At 41.4% G+C, this 20,859-nt stretch overlaps 1 protein-coding gene across 1 annotated transcript in view; it reads right to left on the bottom strand.

The window, feature by feature from the left end:
- Positions 1 to 473: 473 nt before the first annotated feature.
- Positions 474 to 20,859, bottom strand: part of LOC147701835 (serine/threonine-protein kinase SBK1-like) — an 89,885-nt gene continuing 69,499 nt past the window's right edge. The window contains exons 2-4 of the mRNA XM_086928713.1: positions 14,353 to 14,545; positions 6,713 to 6,915; positions 474 to 2,154 (exon numbers count right to left, since the gene is read on the bottom strand). Coding sequence (XP_086784839.1) covers positions 1,348 to 2,154; positions 6,713 to 6,915; positions 14,353 to 14,518 — 1,176 coding nt within the window. The 5' untranslated portion in view covers positions 14,519 to 14,545 and the 3' untranslated portion in view covers positions 474 to 1,347. The remainder of the gene's footprint in view (positions 2,155 to 6,712; positions 6,916 to 14,352; positions 14,546 to 20,859) is intronic.

The following is a 20,859-nucleotide window of genomic DNA, read 5'->3' as shown; positions in this document are numbered from 1 at the left end:
AAATTTAGACAATATGCCCAGAAGTGTAGTTTGACAAAGAAGGCTTCTGCCGTGTCAGGGGTTTTCAGGTTATAGCCTGATATAAGAGTGGAAACACAATGACTCCACCCTTGAAAAGATCACACTCATTAAAAGGATTAAACTATCCAACTGGCTATGGAGTGACCAAGCCCACAAATTGTGAGGCCATTTTAGGTTATTGTGTTTGGTGTAATAAGAAATGAAGTAAGGAATTATGGGGCATATTATCTAGGAACGTAGTTAAAATTATTGCGGCTTTAGCGGCCGGAAACTGCAGATAAAGCAGCGATAATGGGCTTGATAATATGTCCTTGAGAATTCCCATAGAAGCCCATGTTCACATCAGAACATGGGCTTCTATGGGAATTCACAAGGGCATATTATCAAGCCCATTATCGCCGCTTTAGCTGCAGTTTCCTGCCGCTAAAGCGGCGATACTTTTAACACCGTTTCTTGATAATATGCCCCAATATATTTGGGAAGGGAAGATGGATGATGAGGCAGTATCCCAGCAAACTCTAGCAGCGCTATGTAGAGATATGATGTGCAATAATAAATCTCATGTGAATTGACCGACTCTAATCCAGTCCTCCCAGCATCAAATGCTCTAGTGTCTGAGAGACTAGTTCACTTGTGTCAGAGGAAAGCACAATGTATCTTTAGAAGTGCTTGATTTCTCTAATACTGTGACCAGATAGGATTTTGATTAAATGAATGCAGACTGTATTTCAACACAACCTATCTCATCATGGTGGAAACACCGCACATGGTCTCGGACGTCCACTGCATCGAACCTTCTTGCACCATGACCATCTCAAAGCCTCTCTTCTCAAAACAATTGAGGCATCCCTTACCCAGAGGCAGGAGGTATGGAGAGGCACTTAAATTAGCTCATTGCAAGCCAGTTGAGTAGTAGAGGTATCCCAAAATTGCACATTTTATGCTAGTCTGCATGTCTAAGCACCTATAACTATGTGTTTAAGTCAAGCACCATTTAGTTGACTAATGGACCAGGATGACCAATTTTCCACTACAAAATGTGATGATTAGAAAATGGCACCATTGTAGGCATTTGCAATTCCCTATTTGGTTTAGAATGTTAAGCAGAGTATTTTCATTTCATTGCACACCATGTTCAGTTCCCTGCAACTGAACATAGTTGTGATATAACCTTGACAATGTTGGCTTGTAAATGGTAGCAGCATGACAGGCCCGTAAACAACTTTTCATTTTGTCGAACTGGCCTACTGTTCTCAAATGTCTCTATTGCCATGTCTATTTTCAAACTTCTCTCAATATTGTTCCTCCAGGAGATGTACGCCCTTTTTAATTGTCCTCCTGCAGAAAGTCATTGATATATTTGGTCTCATCAGCAAGATCATCTAGGCTTGTAGTGCTCTCTGTCCAACTTTCTTCTGGCATTGAAATGGTGCCACTGCTGGGGCACATAGGAGAACATTCAACTGAAATCATCCTGGAGCAGGAGTTGGCAGTAGTTCTGCAGTCTCTGCTGGCTTTCACTTGGAGATATCTAAGGTTATCCACCTCTTCCTCCAGGAACTGGGAGTTGTCAAGTCTCCTGGAGTTATTGTTCAAGTTGCCAGCTCTCCAGGTGACATTGAGATATTTTAATGCTTCGATGGCAGGACTTCTCTTGTCTGGATTGGGAGCAAGAAGTTTACGAAACATCACCATGGCTTCACTAGTGAAGGATTTCCACTGTGAAGGTGAGGCTTGGTTGTCTGGATTCCCCTGCCACTTGGCAAACTCCTCATACTGGTTATCAGAATGTAAAGCAGAGTCCCAGGGAAAGAACCCGGTTGAAATACAAAAGAGCAGTACCCCAAATGCCCACACATCAAGACTTGAATCCAGCTCCAACGTTTCACCCGCCTCAAGGCTGCAAAGTTCTGGGGAGGAGTAGGGAAGAGTCCCAGACATGGGTGATAGAGGGAACCCCTCCAGCCGAGTTAGACCAAAATCACCAAGCTTTATATGATGACAAGCCTTGTCAAAAAGAAGAATGTTGTCAAGTTTGACATCTCGATGGACCAGGGCTTTGTTGTGCATAAAGTCCAGGGCTTCAGCAAGCTGTAGGGCACAACGTTTTACGGTCTGTTCAGGAAGTCCAATCTGATGATAGATAAAAAAGACATTACTTTACAAGCTATTTGAGAAGATAGACAGTGAGGATACATTTTCAAGGTGTTGCTTGAAGCATATAATTTGCTGATTTTAATAGTTGAAATATTAGAGTGTAGTTACTATTTTTAATGGCCTTTGGTATGTTGAGTAATGCTATGCTGCTGCATGTTGGATTGCTTAATGTTTCATTGAGTCAGCTGAATTGAGTTGTATTGTGTTGAATGATGTAGCTTGAAGTATTATTAAATAATTCTGGGAAGATAGATCATGGAGTAATATTGAGTAATCTGTGTTGATTAATGCAAGCAGTGACTATGCAGAATAGTGTTGAAGTAAAAGTGCATTAAATTAGGTTGTATTGAATTACATTTTATGATAGGATTTTGCACTTCAGTATATTATAGAACATTTTTAAGAAATTACAACACAAGAGGGACAACACCTTGGTTGTACATTTGCCTACTCAAATAACATGGTGTCCTAGTTCTGGGTACTCTAGGGAAGGAGTCCATAAAGCAAACAAAGCAGGAGTAGATGAGGGAGTATCTATCCGGAGAGGTTGAATGCAGCACACATCTTTGAAGGACTTTTGATTGGTATTTCCGAATAAGCGCTAAACCTCTAATTCATTCTCCCCCTTTAAGGCTATGTTTGACCTGTTTCTCTAGTAGTGCTTTTGAATGATTAGAGCAACTGAGTATGGACCTCCTTTCTAATCCTTTATACATCAGCATTTTCTCATCAAGCTGAGTCAGTTTTAGCCAATATTGATTAATTTCATGGCAATCTATAATAGACTCTGCAAGGGCTCAGAACATGACACCTCATTCCCACTGCACCTGATAAAATTTGAGTGATTACAGAAATACATATTTGTACCATATTTGCATTATATTTTAAATCAGTGCAGTGAAAGCTATTGAACCTAGAATGTATATTCTGGCATGGGCACAGCATTGAACCTTTCATTCTGATAATTCCTACCCGAAAATTGATAGAACTGTCTTGTAGGCAAATGGACATCCTTTTAGGAGTGACTACTGACTGGGAACACTAACCTTATACCTGCTTCTTCTCAGAACTCTGGCATTCTTTACAGCCTCTTTGATGTAACCTTTGTAATTACAGATTTTTCATTAGCAAGTGTTCATGCAGTTCTTGCTAGTTTAAGTACTGGTTGTGCCTGTTATAAGTCATTAGCAAGCTGTAAATTAAATGTCAAGAAAATCTTTAAAAATAAATTATAGAATGTCATTTATCATGGTTAAAGATCTTGTGATGTGGTTTTCTGCTAAGGTGCAAGGCGTCAAGGTACATGTGATGTCACATCTGATACCCCAAGGACTCAATTGATATTACACCACGGTTAGGATGCCTAAATGTATCATAATACTACGATACCCATTCAAAATACAAGGCAGGCAATACGAATCCACAGGACAGTAAAGTCACTGCTAGAAATATATCCTAAACTTTTCATTTCTGCCTTAGAGCCCAAAATGGATAGACAGATCTAACAAGCAAAATCTCTTTCTAAAACAGAATTTAATTAATTAGTTACAGTCAACACTGAAGTTGTTTCCATATAAAAAAATGACTGAATGAGGTGGTGACCCAAAATGCATGATCAACTGACAAAAGTGTCTTATGAGATTTATGAAATAAGGATTGATCTCAGCATCTTTGGCATGTAGGTATAAATATTTGCCTGAGTGGGAAGTTTCAATACATCTAAGATAATATAAAACATCTAAAATAGCATTGAAGGATTATCAAAACCAGAATGTGTGACCTATGTATCTATTCTTAGGCTATATTATCCAAGGTGGCAGGTACTCCCAGGTAGGTATTGACAGGGGTGTAGGCAGAGAGCTGAAACGAAGCCGAGCACCATCTCCACCCCGTCAATCATTACCTCTGCGTGCCCTCTGCCTTAGATAACATTGCTATTATAAATCAGACCCATAAGATTTGGGATAGAGTACAGATGGTGGATTTTTACTTTTATTATTAGTAGTAGTAACAATATGGTAAATATAGCTTTTTATATCTTCTTTTTAAATGTATTGCTATAGATTTTCATAGGTGTAAGAAACTATTTACAGGCAGATCAAGTATTTAGAAAGAATGAATGTGTTTTTCTGTGGGCAGTGAGTAGGGGTGGGTGGTAAACTCTGTTCCACCGGTGGAGGATGTGAAGTGGCGCCACTCCCCGTTCCGCTTGCAGTGCGGAGTTCGGCAAAAACTCTTCCAACTGCTGGCAGAGTGGAGTTTACCAGCGTGCTAACCCCATGGAAGAGGAAAACAATTTGGATAGATACCTAGGGCCTTAGTTACACGTGAAATGTAAAGCATGCCATGCTGCAGTGTCAGCAGTGTACCACTGATGCCGATTTTCACAATTGCAGGAGTGCTCTCCCAAGACGATTTCCATCAAACTGAGACCGATGGCAGGGCACCGAGACATCCTTTGAGGCCACGCTGGCCCATCCAGCGACCTCTTGATTTATGCCCTTCAGTTGGCTCTAGGAGGCAAGGGCTACTTACAGGACCTGCAGGTGAACGTGATGCCCCATAAGTAGCCTCTAGGCTATAGAGGGGTGGCGGCTGCTACTTTCCATTTGCAGTGTGACCGTGTGGCTCAGTTTGGGGCGGATAGCACAGAGGGTAGGGTGCACTGCTCAAAATAATATTTGCAAGAGGTGGCCTGGGTCGGGATGGCCTTTCTCAGTAAGATAGCAGCTGTGGGCGAGGCATGTGTACCCCTGGATATGCTGCAAGGCTCTGCAAGATCCTGGATTCCTTACAGTAGACAACGATGGGGGGGGCACGGGGTGGTGACTCCTCACTGTACGGAGTGTGTGCAGTGTGCATCAGTTTTACATTTGTCAATCAATATATAGAAAATATACGGTGAGGCAGATTTACAATAACTGGCACATCCCTGCATATCAGCTGGGATGCGCCAGTTATTGTTCGCAGCAACTACGCCACCCTGGGTGCGCCGCATTTACAATGCGGCGCACCATGGAACAAAAACGGCACAGATGTTTCACGCATCTGTGCCGTAAAAGCGGTGCATTGCTGGAGTTGCGTCGCAAGCGCAACGCAGCTCCAGCAATGCTCTGGGGGGCCCTAACTCCACAATGCTGTGTCAATCCTTACACCTGCTTGAAGCAGGCGCAGGGTTTTGATGCAGCATGGACCCAAAAGTGACTGAGCGAAATCTTGTAGAAACTCCTCCTTCTGGTGCAGGGCTTTACAACGTGACGCAACAAGTGCTCTGTGAAATGCAGACTGGGAGGGGAGGTGTGTGAAGAGTTGGTGTTTTTCAAATTCAATGCCACACTGTGCTGTGACTGTCAGTCTGTGGAAAGCCGCAGAGGTAAGCTTTGTAGGCATCTAGCTCACTTCATGTAAGTTCTAGGCAGATAGTGTTGTTTAATGCACTGCATACATCCATTTTTACTGAAAAACGGCTCCGAAAAGGTTTCAGCAAAAGTAGTCATGGCCATATTGGTGATGTCTTCTGAAAGGCCCATCTTTTTTAATGAGATATGTTTCACTAACCATGCTGAGGCAGAACTCATCGGTATCATCTCTGGGTGGCAGAGCCACAATCCATCCGCTCGCGGAACTCTGTGGAATTTGGCGGAGTTTTCCAGTAACTCTGTGAACTCCACCCAGGCCTAGTAGTGAGACCCACCAAATGAGTTTGTTTTGTAACATTTTATTCCTTTTTTTTCCTCTCCCATTTCGCTTTTGTTAATATTTGCAACTCCATGTATGAAAGTGATCTGGCTTCAAAATTGTTTTTATGCCGAGTTACAACTTGACTTGCATTTAAAAGTACTTAATTGAAACATATTTTAAACGAAATAACTTTATAAATCAGTCAGATCAATACTATTTTTAATCATAGTGAAAACATAATGGACTACACAATTTTGATAGACTTGGAGCATGTTCAATAAGTAACAAAAACTATAGAAATTAATGTTTCGGGGACTCATTTAAGGATGTTCCGCACCACGTTTCCTAGTGCAGACACATTCTCTGAGCTAGATGAACACTCAGTTTTTTTTATTAGAACTCTTTATATTCACAGGAAGAATGTTTAGTGTTATATATGTGTTAATAATGTAATGAGGCTTTTTGCGGGTACTATCTTTGAAATTTTGTGGTACATGTTGACCAGTAGAAGCCCACAAAAATGAAGCATTCAGCAGCACATAAGTTACTTATTTACAAGCTAGTTTGTCAAGCAACGTATATGATGCAATTGAAACTTATTAGGGTGGAAGGACAACTACAGCACCTAATTCCTGTTACAAATATTGAGTTTGAAAGAGATGAGAGACACAAGTGGATGGCAGTTTGGACCATGATTTTCTAAGTTGATCTCATAACCTAATTGGATATTCAAAAGCACTCTGAATCAGCAGTAGAAGGCTATACAACCAAGCACTACTCATCTTTAAAAAGTGTACCCAATTCATGAGTGGAAATACCTTTACAAATGAAATTTCCAGAAGACTTAACGTACCCCTTGTTTCATAATCGAGAAGAGATCTCCCGCTGATGCCAACTCCTGCACGAAGATGAAGTATTTCTCAGTCTCAAAGGCAATTCCAAAGGTACCAATGATTCGCGGGTAAGAAGAGAGGCAGAGTGAAATGCAGTACTCAAGAAGGAAATTCGAGCGCCTTGTGGTCTTCTTATTCATAAGCTTGAGGGCCATGGCCTTGCCTAACCAAAAAGATAAATGAAATGTATTATGTGATGTTATTTTCTATTATGTTAATGAAGCTTCGTATTGTGAAGGATTGCACTTGGTATGGACTCACGATGGTCAAACACTGTTCCATTGAAATGTTTTGATATATGTTAAATTATATTGCAAGATGTTAGAACTGTCAGGCTGTATATTTAAGGAGTATTATAAAGACAATTTTGTGAATATATCTTGCCTTTAATATTTTGTCAACATTTGTGAGGACAAAGGGCAATGATAGTTATGAGAAATCGATTTTTAAAATCAGTATAGGGTGTGTGAACTATGTCCCAAATGCTCGCAACCTAATAATTTGCTACACTTGTAATGTCAGGATCCCTGCCAATTAAGCAGTTAAAGTTGAGCACAACTTGACAAATGGTTCTTACAGTTCAGTTTAAAGGTCATGAATTTCAAATAACCACTAATTGCTCATTCTGAATTCTTCAAGCGCTACCCTATTAAAAAAAAAGAGAATCCTGAAACCTCAGCATCACACAATGCATTTCAGTGTGGAGCTATCATCTACCACTGACCTTCTAGATATTCTGCATTTATCACTGAGTTTATTAATGTAAGACCTCCCAGCTCTCTTCACCCCTTAATCACTAAACTGCTTAGAGACTTTAATATTAGGTTGAACAAAACATCCACATGTATAATTCCTCACAACCAGCATTCTTACACAGCATTGTCTCATGCGTGGCCATGTCTCTATTATTGACCTGGATATGCCAAGCATCAATCTTCTCATGCTATCAACTTAGACTGGGCTAACCAGTTCCTGATTCCATTTTCATATCTGCTCAAACCGCTAATTTTTCTGTTTAAAGCAAAAGAGAATGCTCATTGGCTGGAGAATACAGTAACTCTTCGCAAAGAAGATGTAAGCTCTCTTATCTCCTGCAACACTAGTTGGACTCCTCCAAAAGCATTATTTTCTCATTCAGACCTTTAAATCCATTTCCAAATACATCATTGATAATTTGTGCACCTCTATCTAAGAAAATCCTAAAGAAAAACACATTTTCTAAATGGTTCTCCTCAAATTACATCCTCAAAAAACATTCATAATACTGGAAGAAATTGAAGACTTCAAAGAATCACACTTTCTCTAAATCTGGTAAAAAGAAAAACATAACAAGTGATCTTCTCCACTAAAGACTCCTGTCTAAAGTCAAAATCAACTCAGCTAAAAGAAAATCTAAAAATCTCTTTGGATTCACAAACCCCAAACTCATCCCTTATACCACAGGGGAAATCCAGATTCACTGTTTTTGCTACCATTTCTGCAAAAGAATCATCCATGTTGTGAAAGAAGAACTCTTTCACTCCAACAAAAATAGCACATTTAAGATAAAACGAGATAGTACGACTGCAGAAGCTTTTGCATTTCAATCCAACTCCAAAATGTACACCCTGATTTACTAACAGTTCACACAATGCAGCACAGCAAAGCAAGGTGCTGTGCTGTGTTGCATAAAAGGGAGAGAGCTGAATTGTGCCATATTTTCCCTGCACTGGGGCACATGTGGCGCCACCTTGCTTCAAAGCAGGCACACTTTTGCCTTCGTTCTGGCCAGGATTGATTTTGTGTAGAAAGGTGTTAGAAATGGGGTCTCTGGTTGCCAATGGTATGCACCCTGTCCAAGTAATAGGGTTCAGCAGGAATCTTGCTCTAGTGCAGGCAGCAGCGATGCGTCGAGTTTTGGGGTGCTGTGCTGATTCCAAATGACGCTTGGAGTCAATGCGTGATTTTCTCCTTGAAATCACCAAATTTCACTTCCAAGTGTCCAGAAACTGGATTTAGTACCACTTGGCAAGTGAGGACACTCAGCAGAAGAGACCAGATATTGGCAGGTAAAGTCTTTGATGGCCCTGAGACTTCTTAACAAGAGGCAAATTCAACTTAAGCCCTTGGAGAACCTTGGAAGTAGGATACAGAAAGCAAAGACCAGTCCTTTCACTCCCAGGACAGATGTAACAGCAGCAGGCCACCACAGCAAAACAAACCGCAAAGTGGCGGTCCCTCTTAACAACTTATCCAGGGGTTTATTCTGGAAGAATGTGTTTAGTAAGGACTTGTTCTACAGATATGGGGTCAGAGGTCCAGTATTTAGACCCATTTTAGTCTTTGAAGTAGGCAAACTTCAAAGGACAGTCTTTGTAGTGCACAACACCCTGCCTTTACCTGCCCTGTCTCCAGACACACTACAGGAGGTGGAGGCTTCTTTGTGCGAGGACATCACAGCCCTATTCAGGTGTCAGTGTCAACTCCTCCCACCACTCTAGCTCTGGAAGACCCATCAGCCTGGTTAGGGGCCATCGGGACATGCACAGCACACCTGAGCTACCTTTGTGTGACTCTCTAGAGTGAATGCACAAACAGCCCAATTGTCATTCTAACCCAGTTGTGTATTCAGCAGACAGTCAGAGGCACAGAATGGTTGAAGCAAGAAAATGCCAACTTTCTAAACGTAGATAGAGGGGGCAACATGATGCTCCAACCGGCCGCATAGTTGCATAGCGCCACTCTGGCAGGCAGTTTCTTTGCATTTGCCATTTGGGTTTGGCACCATACCGACGAGCACGCAAACGAGGAGCATTGTTAGCATTGGATGAAGTTTTTGAGAAATGTATGCAAAGACAAGGTGTGCACCCCACACCCCCTATTTAACTTTCTAAACGTGGCATTTGCAGACCTGCAATTTAAAAACCAACTTAACTAAAAGATGCATTTTTAAATGGTGAGCCCGCAGACCCCAAACTTCAAATTTTGTTTTCCTCGCACACCCATTCGCCTAACGCCAAATATCATGATTTGAAGGACCTTTAAAATGCAGAGATCTTTCAAATAGTTATCTCTGAACTTGATTCTTTTTTATATCCCTTTCTAATTCATAATTCTTTTCATTAAACACATTACTAGGTAGGAGGCGGATCCCAGTCAATGTATTTAATGAATTGAGAGTAAGCGTGCATGACAATGATAGTCAGTGAGCCATAGTTTATTGTATATGATTTATTAAAATTTTTACAAATGTCCAAAAAATAAAAATATATCTTTACATACACGATTAAAACCGAGCAACATTGATGGGATCCCTTTGGCTATTAGCTAAAGTGCAGGTGCTGAACAATTGGCATATGATGTTATAAATGTGTTATATAAACATTTACTGAATTACATATTTTTCATTGCTAATACCGTTATAGTGCTTTCAGCATTACGATCAGTGTTTTGAAAACAACAAGCTGGGAAATTAGAAAGGCCTGATTAAAATAGACCGCTTTGTCATCATGTGCCTTTTCATCTTTTCTGATTGGTCCTCTGTTTTCCCCCAGTGCACCTGGCATTAAGTGTTCACTTGTAAACACATTTTTATTTTAACCCAAGCTGAAAGCAGTTCTCTACTAGATTGAAGTGAGGGGGTGGCAACTGTCCCCTTACCAGGGGCATAGACCTTTTTACCGGCCCTACTGAGAGGGTCAGTCCACCTGTCACGGAGAATCAATTAGCATCCCCCAGAGATTGGGGTCCTTAACTTCTTTTTAATAGTGCCCTCTTGATGTCACAATGCATGCCACACAAGAGGGGGGTTCTATAAATTATAGCAAAATTCTCTCTTGCTGAAATGTTGTTGAAGTAGCCAATGGGCCAAACCCTCATCGTTTATATAGGAGATTCACCCTTTGTTCGCTAGTCACGATTGAGATAATCTATATTCAGGCCTAAGGCGTTAACTACATCAGTGCACCGGTGGAAACCAGGTTCACTGCCCGGGTTATTTAATTACTGAGCTAGGAGGACACATGTATGCATAGACGGCCTTAGTTCTATGGGCTGTTTGGTAGAAGGGCTGTATTGCCCAGGCTGCATAGGAGCGTCCTCTGACCCTGAGAGCTGTATGGGCATGGCTCTAAAAAGCAACATCTCCAGAAACCACGACCTGCAGTCCAGCTGTCTTGGAATAAACCAGGAGCAGGATATACTGAGGTACTGACAGGACCTAGACGTATTCTACTGTGGTAGTGGGGGTCTCATCTTAGCCCTATAGACCCATGAGGTGTGTTCGGGTGGCTGAGTGGATGCCCTCATCTCAGAAACATTCGACCCATTATCTTGCAACTTCTCAAGATATCACAATGTGAAACCTTCGGTCTTTTTTTCTCTCCACTGGTGCCAATGCAGGCAGTGCATTCTTTAGATATGAAGGTGTCCAACCACCGGGAAAATATTACAATACTCAACACTTTTTGAAATGCCGACCCCTGACGTTTGTGACACTGACTCGGCTCTAGTTTTGAGGTACCACTCCATCCAGTACTAGATGGCATCCTGAACACTGTGTACATGTTTTAGATTTAAAAATATTACCAGTTCACTTAAGACTCAGGTCATAAACAGGGCAGACACCAAACCTCACTGTGTCGTTGAGGTGCCCTTTTCTTGCCTTATTGTTAACGACTGTGGAGCCTTCCTGAGGGAACGTATCAGGACCACTGACAAACTACACTTAAATAATCCCTTGACTGATCCATTTAATGAATGTATCTTCTTAACTCATTCAGAACTTATTCACACAGATGAATAGTCTCTCGGGTGCCCTCGCTCCGTAGTTCTTTGCTCTGGATCAGACACTTCAGATGTTGTCCCTTCATAGTCCCCCTACGCAAGAGGATGTTTGTGGTACTTTGACCTACAGGAGGGTAGTCTCTAGGAAACAATGTCAATCATGGTGCTATGCAGGCAAGACTTTCTTACCATACATTGAGAGTCAGCATTGACCTGGCCATACTCCAGTTGCCGGAAGAGTCCACACAAATGTACATTTGACTATTGCTCAAATAGCGGTTTGTATGACAGTTTCATCTAGGTACTTCCTGTTGTTCTTTTGCGACGTTATATGGCTTGTTATACGACCTCTTCACGGCTTCATAAAACGTTTAGCTTTGTCGTAAGGTCCTGTCTCCTGTGGAAAAAAAACCTCTTGCATAGGATTCAAATGTTCTGATATATAACACTTTCCTGCATGCAGCTACATTAATGTCTCCAGCGAAGGACTTGAAGCATATTCTTTATGAGAGTATCTGAGGAATTCCTGGGGTAAACAACAGTGCAGAGTTCATATCCACAAATGTAGTCATAGCGGTAATTCTTGCCTGGTCAGTTCAGTTCATCATTTACATTGTGCTTTTATTAGTGACACTTCATCACTCCAGGTTTTCATATCGGTGTATTTTATTTTGTTGCGGTTTTATATAGCGCGAATTCGACTCAAAGGTATGAGAGCAATTTACATGAGCACCATTTTCATTATAAAAGGTCACATTCATTTTTTAGGCACAGGGCAATTAAACGGCTTGCCCGGACTCACAGGATGTCGGACCGACGCCGAGACTGAAACCTGGACATGAGGCCACATCCCCTCCTTCTTCTATTCAAGTGCATATCTATTTTACGGTTCATGAAATGTCTGCATCAGTCCAATGCATTTCAGGACATGTTCAAGAGATGACTTTCAAGAAGTAGTGGTGGCCACATCAGAGCTCAAGCACATGTCATGCAAGCACCATGGCATGTTTCTGGTGTTTGGCAGGTGCCATTGCAAAGATTGAATACAACTCCCAGGGAAGAACAGGGATCACCCTAGAGGTATGTAACCTGTCCTTCTGTCCAAAGAAGGTGTCACTTTGGTCATGCTTTAGCGACAGGTTTGACAGGTTAGTAAAGGCTAATGAGGGCTTTCGAAAAGGGGAAGCATAGAACAAAGATGATCCCAGTACCCAGTGAGCACAACCATGAACAGTCAGCTTTAGAGCTCTGATACTGGTACTAAGCACAGATAGTAGCTGCAGGCCATGCCCTGTGCCCAAAGAGTTATGTGGGCATGGACTTCGGACAATACTCTATTAACACCTTGCATGCTGCCACGATTCCGCGCCTGTGCGGCAAAATCGCGAGTGGGCAGGTTTATGAATGCCCCCAGCCGTCATCAGCACACGAGCGCCTTAGTGCATGATGGATGGGGGCCGTCATCAGCATGCAAGGGGTTAAAGCTTCCTAGTCTGATTTCTTTCTGCCATACAGTCCGCATTGCTCTATCATTCTTTCTTAAAACATATAGGCAAATCCTTACTGCAGAAACAGTGAGATATGGATAGGTTTTCAATAGAACGCCACCACAGAGCTAAGGTGGGAGGGAAGAGAGTCTAACCTGTAGATGGGTAACTCAATGACTGCTGGCCCCAGAAGGCAAGGAGGAAATGATTTTCAGATCCATATCACTTCGCCCTTGGACATTCTACCGTGCAGAGAAAGGGCGAACGAATAGGACCTTATATACTCATAGTTCTTCTCTTGCGAACATTACCATGGGTGCATCACCTCTCAAAGAAAATCAAAACACAGAGACGCACTGATTAGAAGCTGGGAGTAAATTACAAATCCATGTAATGTGTCAATTACCACACCCTGGACTGGCAGATTCTCTGAAAGTCATACCTGCAAACATTTCCCAGCCAAAAATGTGCAATGAAGTCCAATACTACAGGAATTTGATATGAAAAAATCCCCATTTCTCAAGTGAAAACTAGAAAATGTACTGCATCCAGTAAAAAAAAAAAAAACAACTGTATGACTGGGTGCAGTAAATACCTCACCCTTTACTGATCATTGGTAAGAACATTTACAGTGGGACTCCACCCGGTGTCCAACAGGGCACATCCGGACTCCTACTTGTACACATTTCGCGCATACAGAACAATAGATCCAATAGTCAAGCCTTCTCCTACATTGCTCTTATAGAGTGGGTGGAACTACCCACCACTACACATAAGAGCCGCCTCCTCACTTCTTGAATACAATAAGAAACTGAAGGCGCAGCTTTTGAGTAGTCCCACCAGGCCCTGGACATGGCTTGGCTCACACTTGCTCAGCACCAGGATACCCTCCCAGTGATAGTGTGCTCTACAAATCTGCATAATTTACCATTACATAACTTTTATAATGAGGACACATTTAATAAAATATATGCAAATGATGTAGTTATTGGAACAAGGTGATCTTAAGTGGTGGCAAAGTGGCATGTTTGATGCAATCTTAAACAAACGAAACAGCATAAACAGCATACATCAAACAATTCATATTTAAGTCATATATGTCCTGCAGAGAATGCCGAAAGGTAATCAGGAAGGTGCATCTAAAACTACAGAGGAGAATTATCAAGGTTGATATAAAAAAGGAATGAATGAATATTAATTCAATTTAAATTTGGGCTATATTTTGCTGTGATTACTCCAAAGTCTCATTCCATGGAAAAATTAATTTATAACTAACTCAAAATTTGAACCCTAGAGAAGGTCTATGCATGTGAAAAGAACACAGTTTAATGAATTGAACTCCTCCATACCTCGTGATCGATGCTCGACCTGCAGGACATGCCCATAAGAGCCACTTCCAAGCTCCTTGATGACACGGTAATGTTGCTTCAGATCCAGTACTGGCATGGTCTGGGACGTCAGCTCCATCATCTCCTGCAGCATCTCCTCATTCTCATCTATCTCATTAAGGTTCATGTTTGGACTTGATCTCTCTTCGCAAACCTATGACAGGAAAAGGAGAAATGGACTCATGATATCAAATATATTTTTCTGTGCTGCATCCCGCTCCATGGACATTACCTTATTCCCTTTTCATTTTTAGGGCATCTAATTTCGATCCCATAAGAAACTAGGGGAATATTGGGTTGCCCTCTGTAGCCCTAACCACATTGGAAATCTGGAGACACAAACTACTACTGCAGAAACAACACAACTAAAAGACTCGGGGGACAGTCTGTTCCTTGGATCTTAACACTGACTGTGGTGCAGTTGGTTTTGTTGGCGTTCTAATATATTAAAAATATACACTTAGTGCACAGAACAAACTTTGAAACTGTTACACAATGACATCACAACTGTGATTAGGAAAGTATTACCTTTAATTATACTTCTCTTCGATGCAGAAAATATTTCCTCACTCTTGTGAAACTGTTTTTAAGTGGACCCAATATTTTGTAGTTCAAAGTATATCACTAATGAAAAGTGTCAGGATTACAACCAGTCAGTGTTCCAATGAACAACCATAATTATGGATTCTGCTGAGACGAAAGATACAGAACTCTTTTCTGTCACTACTCAGATGTTCCATACTCTAAATCCAAATCAATGATGAGCAAGGGTCTTTTTAAAGATGGAAACAGGGTATAGGAACAATTTATTTTATTTCTTAACCAAATGTAGATTTCAAATTCATTGCAAACGCGTTCTCAGATCACCCAGTTCCCTCTCATCAAGGATTTGCCGACAGCCAAAAATCACAGATCTGTCTGTCTCTCACTTCATAGAGAGGTCCATCCCCTCGGATCGTATATTCGTCACCTCATATTATGGATCAGCCTATTGCCTCTCAGTATGATGAAATCGCCCCTCATATTTCAGTTTATAGGGTCCGCCTGTGAGGGGACCCTGCTCCTCTGCAGCTATGATGCATATTTCTGTGTATCATAACGAAGCTTGATGAAAACTCCTTTAACAATAAAAGGCACACATATTTACTTTGATGATGTTTGTTTTCTATATTAAGAGCTGACAGTGAAGTGTATGGTAAGTACTTGGGGGCAAATTTACAAGCCCCTTACGCCAGATTTGCGCTGCTGTTGCATCACTTTTGTGACGCAGCGGCGGAGCAAAGCCAGCGCCATGGTACGGGCTATTTACAACGTGACGCATGTACGAGAGCAGCTGAGATTCAGTCTTTGAGAACGAAGGCACATGCGAAAATTAGGTGGTGCTTGTTTAGAGGACTGGCAATGACTCACTGAGTTCAATAGAAGGCGGCATCGGATTATTCCTATCATGATAAGTGTATGCAACACCTTGAGGTTTCAATGGATATAGCAAGATCATGTGTCAGGAAAAGGAGTTCAAACAGTTCTGCTTTTCATTCATGATGGCAATCACCTATACCTGCAAACATACTTTGATCCATTATTCTTTATATTGCCCCCACGGATAATAATATATATTTTGTGAGAAAAAGGCAACTCCTATGCATCCATCTCTGGAGTCCAACGTACGAAATTTGGTCAAATATTCAATGGATTTGGACCATAGTAATCCTCCTCTTAGTTCAGACAAAGTGGGGATATTACAGAATAAAAATGAATGGGGGAGGGGTGTTATTACAGAATAAAACTGGATCAGAGTTTTAGAAAGGTGATGCTGTACAGTGGCAGCTCAAAAGGGTGCAGGCACATTCTGAACGTTGTTCTTATTTCATATTTGATGCACCTTGGCAACCAACGGGCTGTTGGTTAACAAGCTGTCAGACTACAGTGGCTACCTTGAATCCTCCTGAGATAGGTAAGGAAATATTGATCCAAAGCATGAAGAAATGAACATTATTATAAAATATCATTTGAATACAATCACTGTGCAACATGTAAGCTGTAGGCTTTGATTTTCCCGTGGAGCAACAAAGTTGTAGCTGTAGTGCGGCAATACGCTCCTAAATGTGTTCCACTTTCAGGAATTTTTAAACTAACTAAGTGGCATGATTAACAACGATCTAATTTATATATTAAAGTTCTACGGATGTTTTTTCCTGGTTTTTGGAAGCTCTTGCTGATCCCAGAAGGGAACTAATTATAGGCCGCGCGGTCGACAGAAGGTGGCGACCTTCGACCTTAGAACAGAGAGCACCGCTGGGTCCCAGGAGGACTGCGGACCGGACACCGGCCCTACGTGCTGAGGAGCCCCGGGATGAAAGATCCATTACGGGCGGGCCGGCGCTGCCTGTAACCGGAGAGGCCTGCGCTCTGCTGATAACGGGCCTGGCTGTGTTGTGGAGCGGGAATGCGGCTCTAATGGAGACGTGCGTGCCTCTCACCACACTGGTTGGGCAAGAGCGGATATGGGCGAGTGTGAAAGACTGGGGTCAGCTTCACAGGACTAGAAGAGGTGAATTTTATTTCATTAGCAAATCGTGTATTCTCTGTTTTTCAGACTCAAATTTGAACTTCTACAACTCTGTATATGGGACTTCCTCCCCGCAAAAGCATGGGCCGACAGCAGAACATTCTAGATTGTAAGGGTCAAGTTCTCTTTAATTTCAAGAAATGAGAACGTGTCTGAGTGTTTCTCATCTTTTGCAACAAGGACAGTGTCTGTCCATTCACAAATAGCTACGGTGTAAACGTTTGCATTATGCAGAGACTGTACTGTAAACAGGCTTTAATTTTCGCCCCCCAAAATGCCCAAATATTTTTTGGCTCAAATTTAGGGTAAAACTCAAGACATAGCTCTTGGATGAGCATTAGCAAAGTTCCGGTTGTTGCCCTCTGTACTAGCTCGCTGTATAATTTCGGGTTTCTTACAGAGCTGAGAAAGTCCTTGAAAGTGTGTTTGCGCTTTACAAAGTAATAATCCTGAAAAAAATATTAAATATTGTTAACACATTTATTCATGATTACTCAATACTAAAAAAACAGAGAAAGACTGACGAAAACAACAGGTCCTTCCCATGCAGAAAAAGAAGTACAGCAGTAATTAAGGCTGTGCAGCCCTGTCACTTTCATCTGACCGCTTGTTAAGCACACACCCCTGCGGATTCACTGCAGACCAGGGCACGAGTCCTAAAAAAAGAAGTGGAGGGATGCTGTCACTGGAAGTGACGTCACGACAGGAAGTGACGTCATGAAAGGTGGCTCCGATCCGTCCCAGAGAGGCCAAAGGGTGAAGTCCAGCTGTTTGGCAGGGAGGACGGCGTCCACCCTGTAAAATAAGTGGGGGGACGCCGTCCACCCGCGTGGTACCCCGACTCGAGCCCTGCTGCAGACTATAACAAGGACCCAAACTGACACAAGCGCTAAGGCCTGCAAAGCATTCATAACTTTAATACCTTTAGTTCAGTGCCGCCCCCCTGCTAAAAGTTGAAAAATTAAATGATTATAAAATAATTTTATTATTATTTTATTTTTGTCTGACAGCTGACAACATGAGTCTTACGGGGCGGGCAATCCTATGTGGAAGACATGGCGGGGGGAGGAGTGGTGGGTACTTTTAAGTGCCTATGCCAGTTTTGCCAGCCATTTTAGGCTGGCCAAGCAGACTTCAACACTTAGGTTTCTCCCACCCAGCGGTGTGCATAGCCGGGTTGGAGAACCACCAAAGGCCCCCAGGCACTGTCTGAGCTGCAAACCACACCGTTCAGACCAATCCCAGTGCCTCTCTCATGCTAGGAATAGCATTGCCAGCATGAGCGAAGCACCTGGATTGGTATCTGGGAGCCTGCGCAGTGTGCAGCCGGAGTCGAGGATCGGGAGAGAGAAACAAGGCGGCAGCCATCGGAGCGGCAGGTAAGTGACATTTTTATAGTTTTAATTATATTTTCCTTCTCACTCTGCCTTACCACAAAGCAATGTGAGCAGCCGCCACTGCTTCAGCTGACAGAGCAAAGGCAGTTCGCCATGCTTCAAAGAGCTGCAATTGTTTAGTGTAAACAATCAATGCTGGAAGTACAAATGCCAGCCCTATACTGCCTACCACAATGCACCTATGGACTTATCCTGTCAATCCTGAAATGCATTCTTATAAGTTTGCTTTCCACCAGAGATTTTATCTGCACGTGGCAGGGATTCATATCAAAGGAATGTGCATTGGTACTTTGAATTCCTTCACACGAGGTACGTATTGCGTTTAACCCCTTTTTAATTGATTTATACATATGATTTGATTTATAATGTGCATATAAACAAATTCAAAATTATATATTTAAAATGTATGCATTTAATAGATTAAATGTATTTAAGTTTTAACATTCTAATTAAATCAGTTATTTCATTTTAACATTTCTAAATATTGATTTAAATTATTTATGTAACTTAATTTATAATTATATATGCACACCCTATATATGTAGATATATATATATATATATATATATGTGTGTGTGTGTGTACCTGTAGTTTTCATGTTATTTGAATAATTTCATTTTATAGTTACTATTATTATTACATCAATTATTTAATTTTAATATGTTTAATTTGCAAATTAATTCATAATAATTTCAAAAACAGATAACTTTCCATTCTAATTCCCTCACTACCCCTATACCCTACCCATCAATTAACCCTAAACCTTTTTGCTAACCTAATGCACTAACCATACATGAACTCTTAACACCCCTTACAATCCCTTTTGACTATTCATCTCTAAACGTAAAAACTACCCTCATACACTACCTGCCCCTGAACATAAAAAAAATCCTGCACTTCCTATCCGTGAGACTTAAAAGCTCCTCACTACCCCTATACTCTACCAATCCTTGTACCATAAAAACCTTGCTGCTCCAACCTTTTTCTGAACCCTAAAAATCGTACTATCGTACTAACACTGTTCACTACCCATCCTTCCACAGGTTCTCCTATGGATACCTTGTTATGACTTTTACTTCCTCTAGATAGAGAAGTTTTATCGTCTTCTTGGCACTCCGCCTTGGTCGTTGCTGACCCCAGGAAGTAAAATTCATAACAAGGTTTCCATAGGTAAAACTGTGGAAGGATCATTAACTTCTTACTACCCCATACACTACCCATCAATGGGGCCAAAAAGGAAAAAAAAACACCTTAGTACCTCTTTTCACTACCCATCATGAAACCTAAATGTTCTATAGCACTTCGATACCCATACCCATCGCTGAACCTCCTTCTTATTCCTATATTATACAAGTACCCGAATCCTAAAAACCAATACTGCCCATATACATTATCCACCTCTGAACCCTAAAAAATCCTTTCTATCCCTATGCACTACAGGCCCATGCTGCAAACTCCTTACCACCTCTATACAATACACATCTATGAACCATAAAGAATTCTTGCTACACCTATACACTACCCTTCCCGGAAAACTAAAAACTCCAAACATCTTTTAAGGGTGTATATGTATATATGACCCTCAATGTACTTGCCTGCATTGTAACACCCTCCACTTGTGCATACCTGCTATGTATAGACCCCCGAAGTAATGCCTGCATATTAACTGTGACATACATATAAAAAAGGACATTTAAAACATCTTTCCTATTGGTCTAAGTCACAAATCACATATCACTAGATAACATGCAGAACCTGTTTTTCACACACTGAATTCTGCACATTTTGGCTTTTTACAGGTCTTTTTCCCCAATAAATGTTGGCAGTTTTGACCTGCCATAATTTTTGGAGAAAACTGAGAGTGTGATAATTATAATACAACTAGTAATTCTGAGCCCTTTGTGGCAATGTTCTTGCAAAGCGATCGGAATTTAGCCCTGAACCGGTTTTAAGGGCCTTAGTGTGCCAGTGTTGGATCCGTTTATCTGTTTTATTTGGCTTGCTTCATCAAAGGGGTTACTCCTCGCGAGCAACTAGTGTTGCTAAGTGGGCATTCCACAAGTTCCTATTTTGGTTTGATGCTTTAAAGTGGCTATGATTTTTGTGTTTTGTGTTAGGACTCATGAGGTGATATTGGTGCTAAATTGTGTGTAGTGTTGTTCAATGGAAATTTATTTTTAGATTTCCTTACTGCACCAGATTAAAATAATATTAAAAGAATTGGGTTGGTATTACATGCTCTGCCTGTTTTGATTGTGCAACATGTTTCTGTCTCCATGCAGATGCCAGAATCATCAAAGGCATTTCCAAGGACTGTATTGAAATAACAAACTATCCTCCCTCAGCCTAACCCTCTTAGTGAGTCAGGTGATAGAGTAGCGTGAGACATATAACCTGTTTCCGAGTTCCATTCAAATCTATAATGTAACGCCTAACTTGTTAATTACTCTTTCATGGTCAGGGAGGTGTATTACCTTTAGCTGTGGGTATTTTCCAATTCCT

Source organism: Lissotriton vulgaris, chromosome 7 (genome assembly GCF_964263255.1).
Source record: "Lissotriton vulgaris chromosome 7, aLisVul1.2, whole genome shotgun sequence".
NCBI lineage: Eukaryota > Metazoa > Chordata > Amphibia > Caudata > Salamandridae > Lissotriton > Lissotriton vulgaris.
This window is presented reverse-complemented; position numbering and strand designations above follow the sequence as displayed.